Here is a 23296-nt window from a genome sequence, read left to right as displayed (position 1 = left end):
ATCTTGGGATTCACAGGGGGTTGTTTAGGTGGTTTGAGTTTTTACATTTCCATTAAGACCATTTGAAAATACAGTCTCAGTATAGCAGGGATGGAAACATACAATCAAAAGTCAGACCTCACAGTCCTCATACATTTAAGACATAGTTTTAAAAACCTCTCACAGAGATGTGACTTTGGGTTTTATTGAAAATGAAACTAAGATCAAATAAAAACTAAAACAGAATAGGTAGAACATTTTATTTTTGTCAAACCTTAAATGTAAAGTATATTAAAAAAACATGGTTTGGAATTTCAAGAACAGGAATATAAACATGTATCCGTGTATCTTCTATCCCAGAAAAAAAATCATGCAGGTGTTACAGAATTTGATCATTCTCTACATTCACTGGTATGCAACATCAACTTTATGTTATTCCATAGATACAGAGATGCTGTAAATTGGTACAAATACCAGGGTCCTCTGGCCTCACACTGGAGATGAAGCAAATCTGTTCTTTGGTAATTGGAGAAGGCTGATTTTCCATTCCAATGCAGGACTCTTAGGAGGCCATATTAGCCACTCAGCTCAGAAAATTATAACTCCTGTAGATAGTCTGGGCTACTTTTGTCACAAGAAAATAGGATTAGAGGTATAAATGCAAAGCAGTTAAAATTTTTCATTCCTTGTGGCGGCTCTTCCAGGACAAAAAAAAAAAAATCCCAACTCTCTCCTCCTCTATTCATCGTTTAATCTAAGTAACATTTAGACTCATATGCAAAGGTATTTGCTAGATGGGAATGTAGACATGCATACTTTCAGTTTAAATAAAGAGACGTGTGTGGAGAATGGCAATTTAAAGTTAACATGACTTGAAGGTACGCCTATAATAAAGTTTCAAGATTTAGTAAACTGGGACATTACAAATCCAAAAAAAGTGTTTCTAGATTTTTCATCTTCCCTTTTTCAACAAAGACTGACAGAATATACATATACAGGTTGACATTTTGATTTATCCAAAACAACTTTCACTTTGCTCAGTTTGCAAGTCCTATTGACTAAAATGTAATATCATTCACAACAAAATATTTTCAGTAAGTGAAACGGTAAGCAAAGAAACCCCAAACTAAGCTCAGAAGCTAAGTGGTTTAGAAAGCCTGGAAACATCTACGTGTGCATCAGTGTGTCTATAACTTTTTTGTACACTATATCTATAGACACACCCACACATTATTTACACACAGCCGTGCGCACACGCGCACACACACGTGGGGAACCTGCCGTGGAGATCCAGCTATTGTCTACTCAGGAACAAAACACATCATTTAAAAATGTGGCTAATTTAACAAAACAGAGAAGAAACTGCTGCTATCAAAATATACAATTTGGATTGCAGACTAGAAGGCTAACAACATTAAAAAAATAGTTTTAAGCAAAACCCCTTTGCTTCTGAATAACAACAGGTATCAACCTGCCATAGCATGAATCATCCAAACAAGATTTTATAAAAAGTTTAAACTGTGACCCTTCCTCATTTGTAAAGTTCTTGACATATCATATAGTGCGAGCTCTGGTCTCCAAACTGGAGCCCCTTCTATTTTTTTCAATCCATACTTCAGGAAATAAATGGCAGCTGAAGGATTCAGAATCTCAAGTGAGATTTGTGCTTTACCATATACCTGAAAAAAAATTAACAGAAGACAGCATTACTACCCTTGTGGCATTTACAGGAATTTTACTCACAGGAATAAAATGCACAGGCACTGCTAAAACAGAATGCTTAGGGAACTAGAAAGTTGCTGAAGAGATGCCATGTGTCATGTACCATATAGAGCTCTGTGTTATGCACAGGATTTGTCCCACTAAGTAACAGCCAGCTACAGCCTTGCCTCCAAGAAAACTCATGTTTTCCAAGGCATTGCATGACTTCTAACATTGAAAGACTGCTGTTAAAAATAACTAGTTCATTCTGGGAGTTCAGATATGTTGTTCATCTGAGACTTTTAAATAGAAAGCCATGGAAAGTTTGACAATTGGAATTATTTTGACAATTCCCACAGGATTTTTCTTTTTCACTCAAGCATTCAAGCAGTTTGCTATGCAATCAACATGAAAAGATTAAACATTCATGAAATGCATGGGCTTCTCCACTCCCTCAATATTTCTTCAACTGCTTCATGATAATAAAGTTTCTTCTCTACAACATGAAAAAGGTATTGCAGTGAACTTCCCCCTCAGGAGGGTTCTGACCAGAAGCAGAGTCAGAAGGTGGGGAATCATGGGACTAATCAATAATTAATGGTAACAACCCCTCCTTTAAATCCACACTTATTACACTTTGGAGATTATTACTTACAGTCTGTAAACATATACCACTACATTTTATTAACTGCATCATCAGGGAAAATCAAAACAAACACTATTTCCAGGCTAAAACATTGTTCAGATGTCTTAGTTGTAAACAATTCCCTGGTTGCCAGAACTTTTCACTCCCACCAAAACCATAAAAGCATGACCACCAAGGACTTTCAGCAGGAAACATACCTGTCCAAGGTTTCCCAGAAGCGTAGAAATACCGGCCTGTCCAAGTGCCTTTTGTGGTAGCTGAGCTCTAACACTGTTACATCCCATTTCTGTACGTTGGGATCCAGGCGCACTTCATCGTATTTGAGATGAAAAGCTTTAACTACAGCAAACAGGAAAGCATTTGGTACAAACACAAAGACTTTAGTGCTTTTTTATTGGTCAAAGAAAACTCCCACCTCACCCTTCTTTTTTCAGAATGAAGCCTGAGAGCAAAATTAATGAACCCATAACCCAAGGAAGTCAACTACTCCCCAAAGGGCACAGCTAAACATAGAGGTCGATGGCTCTCAGGCTATTCCAGGGTGAAGGGGAAGGGCAGCCAGATTCCAGGGGAACAGCACAAACACACTGCCAACTCAAGCACATTTTCTTTGAGAAACAAAGAAGGTATTTGTGAAAACCTCTGAACCACCAGAGAATTAAAAAAAATAATAATAAAGGTATTTCTGAGACCATTGAGTAGGAAGCCTGGCTATATCCTGAAAGAATCCATAGAAGATTGATGGTAGAATGCCAGTGTAACCCCCAAATCATACATAAAGCATTCTGAGAAATCTAGTAACTGCCAATTTCCCCTGATCTAGCACTCAGTTAAAAATGGTAAAATATGAACTGTTATTTTTCTCTTGGGAAGTATTGTCACATGTGAATTAGGTAAAGCCTAAGCATTTACACAGTGAGCATTAAAACCAAAGTATTTAAGCCTTGGACAATTCCTATCTGGTAACCCAGTCTGAAGATTTTAGTAGTATTGGCAAAGTAAAACAGAAGCCACCAGTCTTGTGGAAACTAGTTATTTTTAATGCCATGGTTGTATCTTCTTCTGATACCACGCTCTTAATTTTGTCTTCCACAAAATCAGTCCTCTTTTCCAGATCTATCTAGGAACTTCCTAGAAGGCTGGTATGTGAAATAAGCTTTTTTTTCAGCTGACAAACTAAAGAAATTATCATCTGGCTTGTATCCCTGCCAGATAAATTTCCAAGCTTTGTGAATGGAAATGAAGAATACATATACATTATCTCTGCGATACAATGCTGCATGTATTCATATAACTTCAGAGAAAACAAATAAAGATATACCAGGGCCACACATTTACAGAAAACTTCAACACCTGACAGAGTCTCTCCATTAAAGTTAAATGTTATGGAGCACAAGAGCATCCACTTCTGAACCTGAAACAAATCACTCCTAAAGCTCACTGATGTGCTCTGGGAGGAACACCTGAAAATGGCAGTCAAAATTAAGTATTTGTTCATGAAGGTGACAGCATTCAGAACCTCCTCTCAAACGTTCACTTGTAAATATGAAATTAGGCTGGTTTGCTATGTGAGTATGAAACAGTCAGGCCACACACAAGGAAAACTAAAGAGCAAAGCTTTAGAGAACTCAGCTAATGAAATGTTCTGTGACAAAGCAATTGAACAAATAAAACCAGCTTGGCAGACTCTGGCACAGTACACATTTTACTGAGGAGTTCTTTCTTGTAAGCTACCTGCTTGCTTTCCAACAGGACAGGGACAAGCCTTGAATACTTGGTAACCACGACAGACCCAGAGACATGGAAGAAGAAATGCAAATCCCAGAAACCACATTTGTGAAGACTATTGAACACTATAAATATGGCAAAGCAACAACTTCAGATAGAAATAGATACATAAAACTGGACTGATACTCTCTGTGCTCCCTTCATTTACCTGTTTTCATTTGAGGGGTGAGTAAAGTCATTAGGAAAAGTTCAATAAATATATTTTTATCAGGAAAATATTTTTAAAATACCATGCTTTGAAGCAATGGAATGTATTTCTAAAATTAAAGATCCATTTCAATGTATGAATTAAGACCAGATAATCCCTCTTTCACTTGAAAAACATAAGAATTGGTACATCTTCAGCCTGAACTGTGCAGGCTGTGCTTCTGATCTTTTGGCATGTGAAGACCCAGAATGTCAAAGCAAGTCAGAACAACTGCTACAGCCCTCCATACATCTATATATAAAAATATTAAAATGAATAGGAAGCAGCACATAACTGCTAGCTAGACCTTCAATATTTCACTGCATTTTTCTTGGCTTTGCTTTTCACAATTGCCATTTTCTCAGTATCTTTATTTTGAAGTGCTATTTCATTCTTTCATTAGTCTCTTTTGTTAAACTCTTTCCTGTGGCATATTTTTACTTTTACAATGACTTTCAGGCTCTTTCTCTCTTTCCCTGCTCATTCTCAATCCCTCCTTTAAGTGAATCATTCTAATTTCTTGTTCACAGACCCATCCTTAGCTTTCTGTCCCACCCTTGAGTCTTCTTGCTGCTCACCAAAGTAGCATTCTCTTTTCAGATTCTACCCCACATACCAAAGAGGGGCACATACAAGACCTGATCAAACCTGCTTCCTCATCACACTGACTGCAAGATGACAGAACTGAACTACGGTGGGTTTGGGTTTGCTGCTATTTTTTTTTCTTTTGTGTATATCTGTTGGTTTGGGGTTTTTTAAACAATCTGAAACCATAGGACACTATCAAACAGTCTGTTTTCTAAGGCAACTCCAAGCTGAAGCAACAGAGAAGCTGACAGATTCCTTAGATATTATGGCCCACCTCTCTGTCAGAGGGGTGAACTATGCCAGAGGAGTGCCTCAAAGCACCACAGTTGTGGGGACTCAAGAAATCTGTTCAGATCTATACAATGATAACATCTAGCTCACTTGAAACTCAAACTTTTTAAAACTCTGAAGTTTTTGTCAAACACCAGATCACATCTTCAATGCTTTCTTAGAGGCATACTACGTGATTAATTCTCTCTTCAAAATAGCACTGGAATGTGAAGACAGACTGTGAACCTGTTATCTGTGAATTGCTGGAATATGCATTGTCTGTTCACCCTTTTTTTAGAAGACTGGAAAGTAGATTTGTACACCAGCTATTTGTGACTCTTGTAGCTGACAGCTCTGAGAAGATTTCTATGAGCTTCCGCAGATCAGAGCGGAACAAGCGCAGAGGGCATGGGAATATTCGCTTCCTTGAGGAAACCAAAGCCCAAAGCCTGCTCAGCTACCTGCACCCAACAGCGCTTTGGCAGCACTCTGTCATGAGCATAAACATCCTACAAGAGCCCCCAAACACAACAACAAACCCCAAACCAAGGAACAAAATAAATCCCTTACTTTTTGCAAAGATATCGACGGGAGATCCGTCCGGCAGGAGCCAAGGCCAGCCCTTGAACTGCCAGGCGGGGCCCTGGACAAACACGGCCACCACGCGGTCCCTGGAACACACAGAGGGGTGGGCATGGGCACGGCCTGGAACATTTCAGTCACCTCCTGTCCTGAACAGGCAGCATGCCTTAGCATAGCTGCTGCTTTTATAGAGCAGGATAGCACAGTTAACAACCACACCTCCAGCACAGCTGCTTTTCCTCTTGTAAAGAAAAAAAACCATTCAGGTGATTCCTCTGGGCTTTCAGCCGTGTCCCTTTGCAGAAGGCAGCTCAGTTTCTCATGTTACAATTTTTAGAAGCCAGTGTTTATTTGTTGTCGTAGTTACTTTGCTTTTGAAAAGTGCTCCAGCATTTTCAGAGATAATCTTCTGCGAATGGCACTGTAAACTGAGATGTGCAGATTTAAAAGCCTTTATTCTCAGCACTGCTGACTTCCAGGCTGAAAATTCATGAGCAGCAACAGCTGCTAAATTTCTGCAAAGTGCACCGGCTATTTTAAGAGTACACAACCATTACCTGTGGTCTAAGAAAATAAATTCGTGATTAAGATGAAGCTTTTGCATTAGTAAAATTTAAAAAAACCCACCTTTGAGAATAAACGACCTCCCACATATGGTCTACTTTTCTCTTGATCATTTACATCATCCAACTGCGGTTCCTACCCACCATAACAAAGAATTACCTCTCTAATCTAATCCCCAAATTTAATTTATCATTAAATCCACTAAATCCCAAATGGAAAAGAATAATCAAGGTGAAGTTTTTTGGTCTAGAAGGGTTTTTTTGCAGGTTTTGTAATGGCTTCCTTGGATAAAACCAAGATAAAAAAACCCACACCACTTCATGTCTTTGGTCAGAAGTACTTCAGAAAGTAGTTTAGATGGTTCTTAAAGGTTTGATCATTAAACATTTTAAGTGCTATTTAATATTCAGAATTTTAAATACATGGATTTCTGATTAGTTCAAGGTCTAAATACAGAGAATAATTGATTTAGGAACAGAACCTTTTCAAAGTATTCCTCTCCATTAAAATCTAATTTGGAAATTGCAAAACCTCCAAATATGTCATCATCCATGTCCCAGATCTTCTCACTTGTGAGGAAGAAGTAAAAATGCTGCATAATGCACTTCATCAAATAACAAAAAGATGTCAAACAACAATAAAAATGTTTCTTCAGAGTTTTCCTGTTCAAAGAGAGCTATTTTTTATAGCCTTGAAGAATGGACTACAGACCAAATAATCCGTCCCAGCTTTTTCATAAAAGTAAAAACTACCTATGATTCCCTTTCTGCAACTAGGGCTTTTCCTTCAGAAGTAAAACTCCAGTAGCTCCAATACTGGAATCACAGTTCAGTCTTACTGTCTGATGTATTTTCTTTCATTAACTATTAAAAAAGTTGGAATGTCAGATGCTGATGGCCTGCAAACATATATTCCCAACAAGCTCTCCCTCAGAAAACAGACAGGAAAGGAGTGGTTTTCTTGCAGATCATGTTTCAGTGACTTGCACATTATGCTGTCACAAACCAGAAAAATAATATGAACATTTCTATTTAAATTTCTGGAACATTTCTGGCAAAATTAGTAGAGTAGCTGTGCTGCTCACACTGTTAAAATGTAAAGTGTTGCAAGTTTTTAGATGAATTTAGTTTCATCTTATTTTCACCTGAAAAAAAAGACTCCTATACAGTTAATAAAATCCAGCCTTATATCTGTATCTTCACTTTTCAGTAGATTTCAGGGCATTTTATTGGTCCCCTTCAAATTCTGCATTGTCCTGGTAAGAAATTGTGTAAAGGAGAAATGTTCTTACCAGTCTTGTGGCATAAGTTTCAGAGGTTGATCTACGACTCGGTAAGGGACAGTGACGCTGACTGTGGTTCCCCCAGGCTGCATCTGGTCCTTCCTCCTCTGTATTAGAGTCTCATTCTCTCGTTGACAGCCCTGCTTCTTCTTCTCATCTGATGGTACAAACCTTAGGGAACAACAAACCCCTCAGTAGACAAGGGCAATTTACTTGATGGGATCAGCAGGAAAAGGAACAGCTTTATCAGAGCTCAGCACTATTGACAGCAGTCTCTGAAGCCACCTCGTTTTCACAGTGCCAGGTCTCTGTAACTACCCATTCAGAACACCAAAAAAAATGTAAGAATAATATTTCAGAAGCCTTCACGATAAAGTCATACTAAAAGGTCCTCTGTGCCTCAAAAATACAGCCTGACCCATTCTTAGACATTTGGGGCACTCCTTGTTGACTTTATATAGTACAGTTGCTGATGAGGAGCCAGACTACAACCTGCAAAGTGACCACAACTCTTCTTTTTAATGACCAAGTGTAACCTGGGCATTAAAACAGCTGCTTCCTGGAGGAAATTTTAAGAGCTCTTGGAGCCATCAGAATTATTACCAATTAGAATTTTCTCAAGAAAGCTGGGATTTTTGGTCAAAAATGGTTTTGAGTGAGGTTTTGGTTTTTTTGGAGGATGGTGAATTTACATTTCAGTGATTCATTTGGTTACTATGACGCATGACACTACAGGTTTTTTTGGTTCTTTTTCTAAATAGATTCTGTGATGGAGTAAATGCTTGTAAAATCCGGATAATGTGGCCCTCATGTCATATGTAATCTCTCTATGACAAAAATAGATGCTAAAATGTGACACAGCTTTCCTCCCTCCAGTTAATTACAGATCCTTAATCTTTCAGCCCCCCGCCCAAAAAAAACCAAATGCAATCACATTTCAAGGCCCTCTTCTTTGTGGTGATAATAAAATACCCAGAACAGGTCTCAAAATTGGCATCATAAATGTGAGAGTAGTGTGAGCTTTTTTACTGATACATCTCAATGGATTCTGAGATAGATAAAAGAAAGGTAACAGAGCCATGTCTTTCACAGAACTAGAAGTGTGTCGTGGAAAGGGAAGTTGGTGGGACCAGCAGCACCTTCCAGGCCAGCACAACAGCAGAGTTCAGCCCTGTGTTCTCCTAATATTCTACTCAGAACCACCCAGCTGCAACACAACCCTATCTGCTGCTGACATTTCATTGCCAAAGCTTCTGATAAAAATAAAACTGTTTCCCTTAACTGAAGAAGTTAGCAGAAGGATTTGTGGTACATTTTAAAGGCACAATACATAGTTGGTAACATTTCTCTTCATTACAGTGCACATGGTGCTTTTGAGCAGCTTACTAGATTTTTGGGGTAAGTTGTTTGCAGCATTTCTATTTGTTCTCTTCAATCTATTTCTATTTGAATACTGAAAACCAATTTGAATGTGCTTTAACAGGCAGGCTGCACTTCCTATTGCTGGATAAACAGGAAAAAAGAATGCAAGATTGAATATGAAGAAAAGTTTGTTATTCAGTCAACTTGAAAATACTAGTTTTCCCTACATATCCAATGAGAAAATGACATTTTGGGGAAAAAAATCCCCCACAGCAAACAAACAAACTTTAAGGCAGCAGGTGAAAATTGCCAATAAACCTCCAAGCAAAATTGTTTTACTTTCCCAATGTAAATTAACAGATGATGTCCCCTCATACTCCTCATGATTTAACAGTGTTTCAGAAACAGAAAGTCACAAGCAATTTGTGAAACGTGTGTCCAAATGCATTCAATTGATACAACTGCACTGGGAAATTAAAAAAAGCCCAACACCTGCAAATGACTATGAATGGTGCATTAAAGCTGACTAGCACTGCAAATACAGAAAAAGCATCACAGGTGTGAAACAAGGAGCTATAAACCAAATTATGCTTATCTGTCTAGTACATGTGAAACACCATCATTCTAAAGGAAATACAGACCAAAAAGCTGTACAGGACACTGGGAGAAAAGTGCACATTGGCCACCTAGAATATATTTTTTAAAGTTAAGAGAATAATTTCCCTAATAATTGAAGTAATTAGGAAATAGTTAGCATTTACATACATTTTATCCATCACGACACACCGACACATACAATTGTGTGCTACACAGAGGCATTCGACTGAGTTCTGCACTGGAAAAAGCCACCCAGTGTGACACCAGAATTGAAGTATTTCTCATCAATTTGCTAATTTAAAAACTCCAAAGTGATGAGCACACTCATGAGAACTCCTAATGGCCTGTCCTGCCAATGTATCACAGGTTTGGCTTTGCCAATAATAACTGCTAGGAAACTCTGTAACTTAAAATGAGGACTTGCTTGGTGGTCCTTCAGCTTTTAAGAAAACTACTAATGAGTCTCTCATCACTCATTAGAACTAAAGTAATCTAGGCTGAAAAGAATGAAAATAAATTTTAAAAAATAATAAAAAAGAATTAGAGAAACAAGCCCTCAAACACCTTTTATCCAGGAGGCAGGCTTTATAGGAAAAGCCAGGATCACCTGAAATGGTGGGCAGCTTGAGAAGAATTTTGTTGTTCTCTGTCCCCTGCACTAAACAAGAACAAACTCTTACAGAATATGTAAATAAAAACCAAACAGCCCTACACACATTACAGTGATAATCAAGTATTCATCTGAACAGGGATCTAAAAGGTCACATTTTAAATTTAATTTGTAAATGTGAGGAAGCAAACACATTTTAAATGGAAACAGGAAAGCAAAGCAGCCCTCCCAAATGAGAGTAAAGGCAATATTGCTGTGCTACAGAGGAACAACTTCACCACTCTGAGGCCTCTCAAATTTGGCTGAAACAGGCACTCTCAGCTTTAAATGTTTCTGTGTTTAAGAATTCATTTCAACACTAGTTTTTGGCAGTTTCTCTCCATTTCAGCTAGAAACTGTGTTACAGCCACTGAGGCACCATTCATTTGTGCATCAGTTATGTCCCTTCTAGACAATGGCTTCAGTTTTATTCCCTGGAAAAAGTCTGAGTGTTTTTGAGTGCAATTCCCTAGGACACAACACAAAGATAACTTGTTAAGGAAGAACTATCAATGAGCAGATTCAAATGGAACAGCGGAGAAGACAACTGTCACAAAGCAAGCACTGAAGCAAGCACTTACATACAGATAAACACACAGAGTACAGGAATAAAGAACAGCTTACAGAAAGTTTATGGAATATAGGCCTGCATTTCCGGGAACCATTGACTCAGTAAGCACAGTAAAAATCACGTGCTCAAGGATTGAGAATCAATAGAAATTACTGTATGATTATAAATACATATGGACTATGTCATCACTACCTGGATATAAAACACAAGCATAAGAAATCTGAGTACTAAACACCAAAAATCCCATCTTCTCTTGGAGATTATTTATATTACTGTATGATACTACAGCCCATGGCTTAACTACACATTTGTACTTGACACCTTTTACACACCAGAAATGGGGTCTGAAACCTGAGTGTGCAGGAGCTTACAGTTTCCTGCTGCTTCTCCAGATTACTTTCCCTATTAAAAAATTGAAAAAAAAAATCCATACCTACTTAGAATGCACTTTTATACCCCTAGTAGGGGTACAAAATTAATAGCCCTCACTGTTAATTACCAAAATCATTATCCACATGAAAAATGGTGCACTCTCACTTTCCAAAGGCAGCAGGTCCCTTCCCTAAGGTAACAGGCAAGTGATTGAACACCATCAGATTGTGGGAGGTAACTGGTAAGACACCATCTACTGAACTGCCTGAGATGTTCCTGTCTCAGCTCTAAACTCACATCCACTGTCAGCAGTGCCTTTAAAACACTTTCACACTGGGGTCAGAGCAGCACTTTCTGGCCCCCAGCTCAGGCACACTGAAAAATGCATGAATGGAGAAGAAGGCAACTCACCAGCAGCTGAGATCACAGTAATACACATTTGATTGTGTTCAGAACTGGAGACTTATTTTTACAACCCTCTCAGTATTTCTGTTAAATTACAGTATCAAAAGCTTTAGACACCACCTATTTTCGCAAGAGAACAAAGCTTTTTTACACTACATCATGCCTGAATGTATCCCAGATACCTCACTCAGTATCAAAGCTGGATAAATCTCCAGTGAGTTGCCTGGCCACATATGGTGAAATGCATCACAAGCAAGAGCATCACCATAATAAAAATACATAATCACCATCTAATCATTCTCATCTGCCTGATGGAATTCCTGCTTCGCTTTTGCTCCACGTAAAGCAGAAGCCTTGCCTCTGAAAAGCCTGCTTCAGGTATTCTCAAATACTCAGTCACAATTTCACACAGCAATTGTGATATCCAGCCTCGCATTCAGATAGTGAGTAAGAATAAAATGTATCATATAAAATATTTTAAAAAAGCATCACAACATACCAGAATGGATTGCAGTTCTGATTTTAAATTAAATTAAATTAAATTATATCCTTCTACTATTTTAGAAACTCCTCACTTTATGTTGTACTTGGCTCCTTAGAAAAATAACCTTTCAAGAAAGTTAGCAAGAATATTTGCATATTATCCAGCAGGTGAATTGCATATATTACAATCACATACAAAAACGTCTCCCTTCAAAATCTAAGTTGCAACAAATAGAAAAGTTAGATATCTCTAAAATAAAATCTTAAACCAGTGCCATGCTTTGGGTTTGTCATATATATTTCCTTCTTCACATGATAGTTTTCCTGCTTTCCATATTCTTTACCTTAAAAGAGAGCCTAACATTAGTGATAAATTAAAGATGCTAAGCATCATACAAATGTCAGCCAAATGTGGCATAGAAAACTAATATACTACAGAGCTATGAAAAGGCTTAGTAAAAATGCTGGTATAATTAATAGGTTTCTCTCAGGTCTTGACAATTCAATTTAAGTCCTACCATAGAACTGGATGAAGAATCTCCTGTTTATTTTACAGCCACCAACCTAAAATATCTGGCAATGATACCACAATTAACTTTTCTCATATCCAAAGTGACCATGCACTGCAGTCCAGTTCCTTACAAAAAAAAAAATCCAGGATTGTAGACAAAAGGTATCCTAAAAGACAGAGATTCTCAGCTATGATTGAAAGTTTTGATCTCTAATTATAATTTCAGCTGATTTCTTTCCTTATTTTGTTTTAAGAAACATTTAAATGGACAGCATCACAAAAGTTGATTTATGAAACCCAAATTCTCATTCTTCATGATCACACAGTTCACAGACTGTGCTGCCTGGGGGATCAGCCACGGAAGAAAAACCCGTCCTATAAACAGCTTCCATATCCCAGCCATCCCAGGGGCATCATCCTCCCAGGCTTCTCCTACGTTTCGTCAGTCTCCCCTGCAATGGCTCTTACCCTTCCAGCTCCAAAAATCTCTCCTCCAACCTCCTCTGATGGCAAATACAAGCAGGCTGACTAGCTCTAGAAATACAAGAAATGCAAATCTACCTGCATCTTCCTCAGCAGGGGTAAGGGCAGTAATATTAATTTAGGTGTGTCTTTTCTATCTGGACAATATTTCTTTATCCCAAAACTTGTGGCAGTGACAGGAGTCTTTGAAATCTCTGCTCTTCTGTCAGACTTAGCAGAAAGGGGGAATGAGTTAAAGAAGGTGCTGACTTAGAGGCAGGAATTAGCTAAGTCTTCTTTCCTCGGAAAACCATCACATATCTATCAATCACACTCTACATCAAGGCTAGTTCTACACTCTGCATACCTGAACAGTAAAAGCAAACCCTGAAGCTATTCCTGAACAAAGTACTTCCATAAATCTGAATGCAAAAAAATACAGGCCAGGTGGCATATTTTCCAGAAGAATGCTAGACCTGTCATGGCTAAATTAATATTTTGCTCTTCTGAATTCTGCTATTGCACTTCTGATTCATTAACATACCTTGCTTCTCCCCTTTCACTTTCATATAGGCTAACTATACAGTGTCCTCCTTTGAACCCTTCAACTTCCTTTCAGTTTTTCTGGATCATGTTCCTTGCACTCTAAATATGAGCATCCTCTTGGGACAGGCCTTGGGAAGCTGACTGCGGCTCTGCCCCGGTGGAGCTGAGAACAGCTGAAAACTCTGACTCCTGGCACAGAGGCACTTAGACATGACAGACAGGTGCTTCATTCCTTTCTGGGTACACCTGAGCCAGGAAGTCACAAATTACACAGATGCAAAATCCAGGGCTTGTTGTGTGGTTTTTTCCTAACTATAAAAACCCACATAAACAAACAACACCCTCTGCCAACCGAATTAGCTCAGTGCAGTGAGTGCTTGCACATTAAAGTGTAATGTTAACAGCCAGCCTTCTCTCAGAGCCAGTATTGCAGAAGAGACACCAAGAGGCCAGTGCACTCACGGGGTCTTTGATGGCCTGTGGCAGTAAGCTAGGAACTGGAATTAGCTGCAGATCAGAAGGCACCTGGTATCTCAGAGCACAGTTTTAAACAAGTCTAGGGCAACTCCAGCAGAAGCTGTACCACCACAACAGCCTGGTTTGGACAAAAAGCAGTGTAACAGTATCACAAAGATGAGTGCTGGAGATGATAAAAAGATGACCCCTCCATTTTTCGGACATACCATTGCAGACAACCTACAACAGTGTATTTCTCTGTGAAAATGACCGTTCCAAAAAAAATTACCTGATATTTACTGATAGGCAAGTCTAAAACCCGTGATCTGTTGGACAAGCAGAAAGATTCATTCACTCATCATGAATTAAATCTTACAATCAGATGTGTGATGAGATAAACAAGTTTTAGCAACTCACTGGTACTTCCCTGGATGCGTCTGCATCAATACTCAATGACAATATGTGAACTTTAGAAGAAATTCTTTACTTGCATAACCAGCTGGGATGCTTGGCTGATACAGCCCCTCTGGTCACCTTCTCCTTTACAATAACTGTGGTCCTTTCCCAAAATCTTTTCTGAGCTCCATGAGCTCCCTTGCTCAGCTTCTCTCCGCCTTCTTCCATGGGAAGGGTTGTTCACTGATCACTTGCACGTGGCTGCATAGATGTTACATCAAAGAAAAGCACTGCACACATTCCAACTGCTACTGCAAGAGTCTCCTCAATCTGCCCCATGAGTCACAACTGAGCCAAAACTCTGAATTAGGTTTTTGCTTTTTTCCTACTAGTCAAGAGGAATTAATATCTTTTATACTCTGGTCTGTAAAACTAGCCTGTCACAGGAGAGTGGATGAACCCTCTTGCTTAATTACTAATTAGGTGCAGTATAACTTTGTATCTGAAAACAATTTGTTATACAGTATGTTCTAATCAGCTACTTACTTCAGATCTTGCAGAAGGTCCTTTGCATTAAGCATGGTTATTAAAGAGGTCGTGGCTGCTGGAATAATGATTATGGGAGTTCGAGATCCTGTAGAGATAATAAAGTTAGGCATGCTTGGAGGGGCTTTTTTGTTTTGTTGTGGTTGTTGTTTCCTCCCCTCCCCCCCTTTTTTCATTAAAGGAACTATACATAAAAACAAAACTCTTGCTGAAGAGGTCCCAGTCATGAAAAAATAGTCAAGGAAAATCAACAGTCAAGGTTTTCATTCACCAAAGAAAGCAGACCCTCGTATCATGAGTCTCTCAACATGTGTGGGACCCATATTTAGCAAAACAGAATGCTCTTATGCTATATAGAATGCATGCTATATATTCCACTGCTTGCTTATATTGTTGCTTGTAGTGTCAGGAAAAAAAAAACGAAGACTGGGCACAATTCACACAAAAATGAAAAGGATCATGTAACTAAAATTGACTCACCTTTTTTCTGGTTTGGAGGTGGTCTTGCTTGGGAAACTGAGAAAAAAAACCAACAAAAATTACAGCAGAATGAGTAGGACATAAATCCAAATGTCATTGCAAGGCATCTGTTTAATTGCAGGAGTGAATAGGGACGAGTCACACTACAGTCATTAGATCATTTTTACAGATGCAAGACACTAAGATGAAGAAGGGGTTTATAATTTGGGTTTGAGTATTCAGAAAACAAACAGCTTTTGACCATCTGAAGGAGATGTTAGGAGAGTTGAGTCAATCTCTCCCAGTTTTACTGAAGCTGCTCATTCCCCCTCCATCCTCCACAAAAGACACCATGGACACAACACCATGGACAAAAATTTCCAGCAATCTTGAAAAAAGCTGCTTGTAGATCTTCAATACAATAGTGCTGAACCAACAGGAAAACCTTCACAACAAACTGATCTCCGCAGAGCCTCACCTTTTCATTAGTAGTTATTTTTGTACATGACATCCGTGGGATTTAGCTATCCTGGACACATACAGAACTTTCAACAATCAAACCCTGAATTTCAGGCTTACTCAGGTTAATTTTGGATTGCAGTTTGAGTTACATGAGGTCTCCAGGTGTCAGAAACAGTCAAGCTTGACACTCAAGGGGAAAACCACCCAAGCAATCAAAAAAAGGAGAAAAAAATAAAAAAAAACCCAAACAAAATTACTTCAACCACCAAGGACACACACAAAACCACTACTGGACTGGTAGAAACCAAAGAATTGCCTCCACCTCCCCAGTAAAATGTTTCCACTTCAGTCTTCGAAGTTGTGACCACCTCAGTAAAGGAGCTACTGCATTCCAAAGGTGGAAAAGCATCTTTGTTTCTTCATTTTGGTGCTATTACTGAATTACCTGCCTTCCCCAAATAAACATTTTATAGTTCAGTTTTCAGGAGAGAACTGTAGCACTTGATAATCATCATCATCATCCATGTTTATCCTAATTCAGAAAATGGTGAGTAGTGGAGAGATTGATGCAGACTAGCTCAAGTCTCAACTGCTACTATGCATGACAAATTTCATTAATTGACTTCCAATTGCATAGCACCAACTTGCTCATGTTTATTTATGACCAACTGTTTCAGAAACTTCCTAGAACAGTATAAATATTCACAACACATACTTGCCATTGTTGAAATATTGAGACCATATCCTTAATTATCTTTTCCTGACACTGTCAAATGCACAGATATAATTGGCAACACTATATTGAACTACATGAACTTTACCTACCCAATGATTTTCAATTATTTTTTTTTAATCTAGGTATCTCCTTAATGTAAAAATGTTCTTTAAATATATGGGCAGAGCCAGCTGTCCTAAGGAGAAAAAAACCAAAACAAAAAGGTGGGGGAGGGAGAATAGGCATCTGTAAGAAATTTAACAGCTGTACAAAGACGTGTTAGGAGAAAAGCTGGTAATGCAAAATGGTGCCAAAGAGTGTAATTTAAGAGCACATCTCAGGTATTTTTTCCAAATCACCACTATACAACAGTTTAGCCTAATTTAACTAATGCTTCCTATGTGCAAAGCATCCTCCTGCAAACAGCAGGCTTTAGTTGCTTTGACTGCTAAGAATAGAACAGCTGAATTTTTAAAATATCCAAGTATCAAAAGTCAAAAATATCCTAGAACAGGCAGAAAGAGAAACCTCTTCTGACTACACTTTTCTTTATTCTCTCTTCAATTTCCAATCTAGAGGCAAGATAATGGATGGGGCTGGCCTTAGAGCAGAGCAGTATCAGTATCATCTATAGACAAACCCCACGCTGCTGGCAGGAAATGCCCAGGAAGTCACAGCCAGCAGCAGGGACTGTGACAACTCAGCCACATTTCTGTTCTTGCCACTTCTACCCTTTTCATGCTGCTGTCTGTCAACTCCATCTGCATTAGGATGCTTAACGGGGCTAGTGAGAGAAGTATGACAGGCAGCATGACCTTTCCAGTTCCAAAATAACCAAACAGAAGAATCTGTGCACAACAGCATTTAGGCATGCTGAGAACATTCAGTATCAGAACGGATTTTGGGGGAAGAAGCAGCTGTACAATATTAAGTCTTAGCATTAAATCCTGCAAACAAATCTCAAGGAGTTAGCAAGGCACACATTGAAAGCATTTAGTCTCAACAAGGATATACAGTATTCCAGCAGCACTTCTAGAAAAAGTATATTCATTTTAACTGGTTAGCTTTGTTTCCAACCCCCCCGAGAATGTCCCCAGGACCTTCATAACATCATCTTGTTCTGAAATAGCACTTCTCACATCCACCAAACCAAAAATTCTCACAGTATGCAACCAGGGGCAAATCTGCACACCACTGTTTGCAACCACCGTCCCTCTCATGTACTGCTCTTACACACTTCTAAAAACTCATCATAAGGGTTTCTTATTTAAACAAAGCACATCTTTCAACCCATCACTGAATCAAAACTTGAGATTCAATCTGACAGACAAATGGACTTGGTAGCCAAAATCTACTAAAAGGGAATTAAAAACCCAGTTGAGGATTTTGGCCCCATTACAAATACCTTATGTGCTAAGAAGTGTGAAGAAGTAATGATAACACATTCAGAGAACTACTTATTTCTGATATATTAATCCTAGAAGTAATAATATCTCTTTTTGAGATTAGCTATTCTGTTTAAGTTGTTTACCCTTGGAGTTTTAATCAGCTCTTGTTAGATATTTGAGTGGGAATTTTGTCAAATTTTAATTGGTGACATACCAAGCCCACGACCAAGAAGTTTGTAACTTCTTAATTTCAGCAGTGCATCCTTTCAACGGGCTAATTGGGGAACACACTGAAGGGAATGACCGCAGGTCCCACGGTACGACATTAAACAAAAGGCTATAGCTTTTTCCAACATATGCACAGTTAAAGGCCACAAACAAATGACCCCTACTTCATTCTTGAGCTAACTAAAGTTTTAAATAGCACTTCGTTGAAACTCATGTATCTGGGACAGAAGCACAAGTGACAGTGGGCCCCCTTACCTGGTCGTGGCACAGGCTGTGCTGCCGGAGTTTGTGTTTTTCGAGCAGATGCACCTTCCTTTGAAAAGACAGAAGAGGCGACATTATCAGCTGACCTTCGTGTCAGGTACACGAGTTTCTCAAATGAACACAGAGCTACAGAAGGTATCATGATAATGAGAGCAGTATGTTTCCACTAAAGAGATGGAAGAAATAGAGAAAATATTCCAAACTCTTTATAGATCCTGTTTTAGATTTGAGGAGGACAGACAACCTCAAACTTTTATTACAGTCTTATGTTTTAACCAATCATAAACTTGTTTTAATATACCTTCAAAGAAACCTTCCCTACTTACAGCATTGTTGCATTTCACCTATCACTTTCACCACGGGTTAGTCATGTAAATATAAGCAATTGGCTGTAGAAATTTCCAAAGGAGATCTGCTTATGCTCTGGATGGAAAACCAGGACTAAGAAATTGCAATGCCTTGAGGAGTTTCAGGGCTCAGAAATAGCACTCTCATGATAATTAGTTCTGCTCATGCCTTATCCAATTACCTTAATGTAACACAGAAAAGACCTGCACTACTGTTTATTCTTGTTAACTCCCCAGAGTCAACACAGCACCAAAGAAAACAGTGAGGTCACACGTCTGCTTCCAAAGCAACACTGAATTCCTGCAAGAACAAATTCTGCTCTCAGTTACTGCCGTGAAACCTCACTGAACATAACACATAGCATCAACATGCTAAGAAGCTGCAGTATATTCCAGCCACTTCTATCTGCAGAGCTGACAGGAGAAGAACTTTTTACATGAAACCATGGATTTTATCTGAAAATTACTTAAACGCTATGTGAAGTATCCTACAAGCATGAGACACTCAGCAAGGTCAGAGATCCCACTCGGAGAAAAACCTGTTGGAAAGGACTGTGATATGGCACTATCAGACTTCTATGTCCATGCATAAATAACAGCGTGTTTTGTAATTCAAAATAAAAGAAAGCTTATGAGAGGGCTCACATTCCATGATTTAAATAACACTTAGAGGAACTGCTTTTAAGTTTCCATCATGAAAGTTAAAACTGTTTATCTCAGGATCTCTGAAGAACAAACAGAAGGTCCCACACAAGCCCATAGAAAACACAAATTTACTCAAAGCCTCTTTCCTGAGCTTTAGTGAAGCCACCCATGATTAGTTACACTAAGCTAGAGCTGACATTTGGTGCAGTGTGCACCTTTTGTAACTTTTACAGGCACCAACCTCCCATTAATCTTTAGTATAAGGATTTAACCCTGCACTGCAAGTAATGGGTCTATCCCAAATTTTACTGTACTCTTTTCTGAATACCAACATTTATGTAGGGCAGTTGAGTCAGTACCTGTTATTTTAAGACTTACTTTTATAGCAGCAGAGGAAAGGTATTTTTGCCAATGTCCTTTCACAATAATTACTCAGAAAACGATAAAAATGAAAGTAACACCACACTCTGGAGGATAGCAGCAAGAAAGGCTGACTACCTTTGAGACAAGCCTTGCAACTGAGAAACAGCATCTTTCTTCTTACTTCCACTTTCCAAGAAAGCAAAAATAAAACATTTTGCACCTCTTCCTGTAGAAAGATACCATGTTCTGTGTCAAAAGAATGATTCTGTGCTGCACTAGTTACTCATTTTGAAGAAACCAAGAATTCCCCCATAACACTTCCTTAAATTCATGGTGCTTGATGAATGTAAAGAACATTATCAAGCTAAAGAAACATCAACTCCTGCAATGCTAAGTTTCAAGTTTCTAAATCCAGTTCAGACACATAACCATTACTGTGTGCTATCCCCCACCTCTATTCCTTCTGCCACCCCTACGGAATCAGCAGTGCAGCTTTGCTGCCTCCTCTGCCACTCATCCAGTGCCTCCCATGTCTCAAACACACCCTGCAGCGAAGGGAGACAACCAGGAGCTGCTGCAGAGAAACTCTTGTAAAGAATTATAACCAAACCAGTGACTTGAGCCTAATGAAGTTACTGGCAAATTATCTGTTTGGGAGTTCTTGACACTCTCCTCTGAACTGCCTGCTCAACAGCCATTCAAGGGAGACTTGGTGCAGGAGTCTAAAACAAGAAGGGAAGGCCTTGAGAACATGGCAACTGAAAGAAACAAAATATACCACCCCCAAACCAACAATGATGTACAGAAAAAAATCACTTTAAAATATCTGATTAATAGTAGGATATAAATTCATTTAAATGAGTAAACAACGTTTCCATGCTTACAACCATTCTATCTGTAAGACCAAATTCTGCAAATCAATAAATTATGGAGGTCACAGCTTTCAGTTGTATGAATTGGTACCTTAGACTATGATAATCTCAGGAATGAACCTCCCTCAGCCCACAACTCCTGACATTGAGGTATCCCCAAAGCTCAGCTGTCACCTGCTGAAGGTGTACCATCAATCCTTTGGAGGAGATTTACACCCTTCTCTTTTTACAATTTTCAGTGATCTAACCACCAGCTCCTAGTCTGTAAAAGCTGCAGCCAATGTAGCAAAGGAAGCTGATCAATATTTCACCCGCACATTTCTCAGAAGATTTGTAAGGAGAAATGTATACTATTAAGGTGAGGAAAAGAACGGATGTACAGAGCTGAGATGGTTGATAAGACCTGCAAGTGGAGAGGAAAACCTGGTGTCAGTAAGGAAGTCCTTATCAAGATAATTTTGTTAATATTTTCCTTTGTCCCGCTAAGTTTGGATTTAAAAATAATGCTTTTCAAAAGCTTTCAGATAGAGATATAAGCTTTTCCTATGGCGACACACTGATTTAAGACAAGCTCTGTTCACAAGGCAGGTATAACCACAGAGAACTCCATGCCAGGACTTCTCCCGAAGAGTATTAATCAGACAGAGTAACCTCTGTAGCTGCCTTATCCAGCCACGCAAAGGAGGTGCTGCTGGTGATTTGTGGCCTCTCAGCTACTCAGAGGCAACTCCTTGTTTGCATGCTCTCACTCCCTTGTAAAGGCAGGAGTTACTTTTTACTGAGCACACAGGAAGATAATTTCAAATCTTCTCATGTAAAGTTTTTAATCTAAAAGTTACTCTTAAGTAACCAGCATGCTGCAAATTCAAACTCCAGTTAGGGGAGCTTTTGTTCATGCAGCTGTACCCTAAGCATCACAAGCAGCAGAAATCACTGTTTAGCTATTTAAAGAACATTCATTTCCTCAAAATTTCTGAATACTTAAACAGTTTTGCTCGAAAATGACATACCTAATTCTCATGCATAAGCTGTTTGACACTCTTAAGGAGTGTATTATGAATATTCATAAGTTGAAACTAATTTAGTAACAAAACCATGTAATTTGAAAAATACAAATCTTCTTTAAGACGACCACTTAACGTTGTATTTTAACCAAAAACATATTACTTGGTTTACTTGTGCTAATTTACCATAGAAAGTTATATATATATTTACATAGTTTACTTATGATTTACATTTAATATAGGAGATTTAACCATTCAGGCAACAACCTGATACAGGATGTAATCAGCTCCATACTTTCCTGAGCCTCACTGCCTCATTTCCTTATAGTGTTGGATCTGCTTCTCCATGGGACTCATTTTAGTGCTCCTGTTTCCCGTCATTTTAGACATTTAAAATATCTCTTCTCAACAATGTTTTTGTGTTTAGTGTATTCTTTATGCTATTTAACACTGTCCTACCTAAACACCTAAAAATACTGGGTTCACAAACCAATGCATGAGTGGGAAGCAACTCAGTACATGTGGTTAGCACGTCTGGTTAGTACAGCTATGGTTGCATTTAACTTACTCAAGAGTGGGTGTTGGGGGTTTCTTTGTTTCCTTCCTCTTAGACACCTTTTAAAAACCTTTTGGAGTGTTCTCTTACCTTTCTAAAAATAACATTTTTTAAAAACAGCAATTATTTGTACTAATCAACAAAAATTACCCATTACCAATATTCACCTGATGGATTCATCAGGACCCAACTATTATTTTCCTGTATTTTAGAAAACCGTCTGTATTTTAGATAGTTAGTACTTTTCTTAGGTCTAAATGAGCATTAACATCCACAGTTAGGTTACTTTCACTTCCCAGCTGGAATGACAACTTGCCTGAACAATAAGTCCTGGTACACTTTAGAAAATAAACCCTAAATTATTAAAGGTATCTTATGGCAGCTTCACAGGTTCAAATGGTGGAAGGAAAAACTATTTCATTGCATATTCCCTTTCCCAACTGGATTTTTATGGAGAGACCCATAGAGTCTGTAGTATTTTGACCTTTTAAAAAACCATTAGGAGCAAAGGTCAGAGTTGACAATTTGATGCCATCTTGTGGCTTTAATTTGGTAAATTTAATTACTATCTTGTTCCTTAATAATATTTAAATTAGTCCCAGAATTTCACCCAAAAATCTGAAAATTATTGGGTAGCTTGCATGCTCCTGGCCCAGAAGCAGTAGAAGCAAAAAGTAACATTTGATTCTGCAAGAAGTGTTAGCAACTGCTCGCATGTAAAACACAGAGCAGCTTCCAGCTTCTCCAGCCATGACAGAATTCACCCAAGGCCAGCTCTGTTTGTGAAGAGGAATGTAGTAAAACTTGGACTCAAAAAAGGAAGAAAATAACTACATGTGGATGGCAAGCTTGCAAAATTATCTTTAAGAACAGACTTCAATGTATCTATTCAATTTAGGGTACAAGAGACTGTAAAAACACATTTTAGTTACCAGCAACTCTATTATCACTTCCTGAGTGACTTAAAGTATTGAACCTTTGAAAATTCTACTAAAGCCAGCCTAAAGAACTATGAAAAAATTTAAAACAACTGCATAGTTCAAAAGAATA

General features: G+C 38.5%; 1 protein-coding gene across 1 annotated transcript in view; it reads right to left on the bottom strand.

Moving 5' to 3' along the window:
* Nucleotides 1-224: 224 nt before the first annotated feature.
* Nucleotides 225-23296, bottom strand: part of CDC73 (cell division cycle 73) — a 101732-nt gene continuing 78660 nt past the window's right edge. Inside the window, exons 11-17 of the mRNA XM_048312472.1 lie at nucleotides 18451-18508; nucleotides 15424-15459; nucleotides 14944-15031; nucleotides 7597-7758; nucleotides 5730-5830; nucleotides 2524-2665; nucleotides 225-1658 (exon numbers count right to left, since the gene is read on the bottom strand). Of these exons, the coding sequence (XP_048168429.1) occupies nucleotides 1622-1658; nucleotides 2524-2665; nucleotides 5730-5830; nucleotides 7597-7758; nucleotides 14944-15031; nucleotides 15424-15459; nucleotides 18451-18508 (624 nt within the window). The 3' untranslated portion in view covers nucleotides 225-1621. The remainder of the gene's footprint in view (nucleotides 1659-2523; nucleotides 2666-5729; nucleotides 5831-7596; nucleotides 7759-14943; nucleotides 15032-15423; nucleotides 15460-18450; nucleotides 18509-23296) is intronic.

This window comes from Corvus hawaiiensis, chromosome 9, assembly GCF_020740725.1.
Source record: "Corvus hawaiiensis isolate bCorHaw1 chromosome 9, bCorHaw1.pri.cur, whole genome shotgun sequence".
NCBI classification, from domain to species: Eukaryota; Metazoa; Chordata; class Aves; order Passeriformes; family Corvidae; genus Corvus; species Corvus hawaiiensis.
Note: the sequence above shows the minus strand (reverse complement) of the source record. Positions and strands in the feature narration are given on the sequence as shown.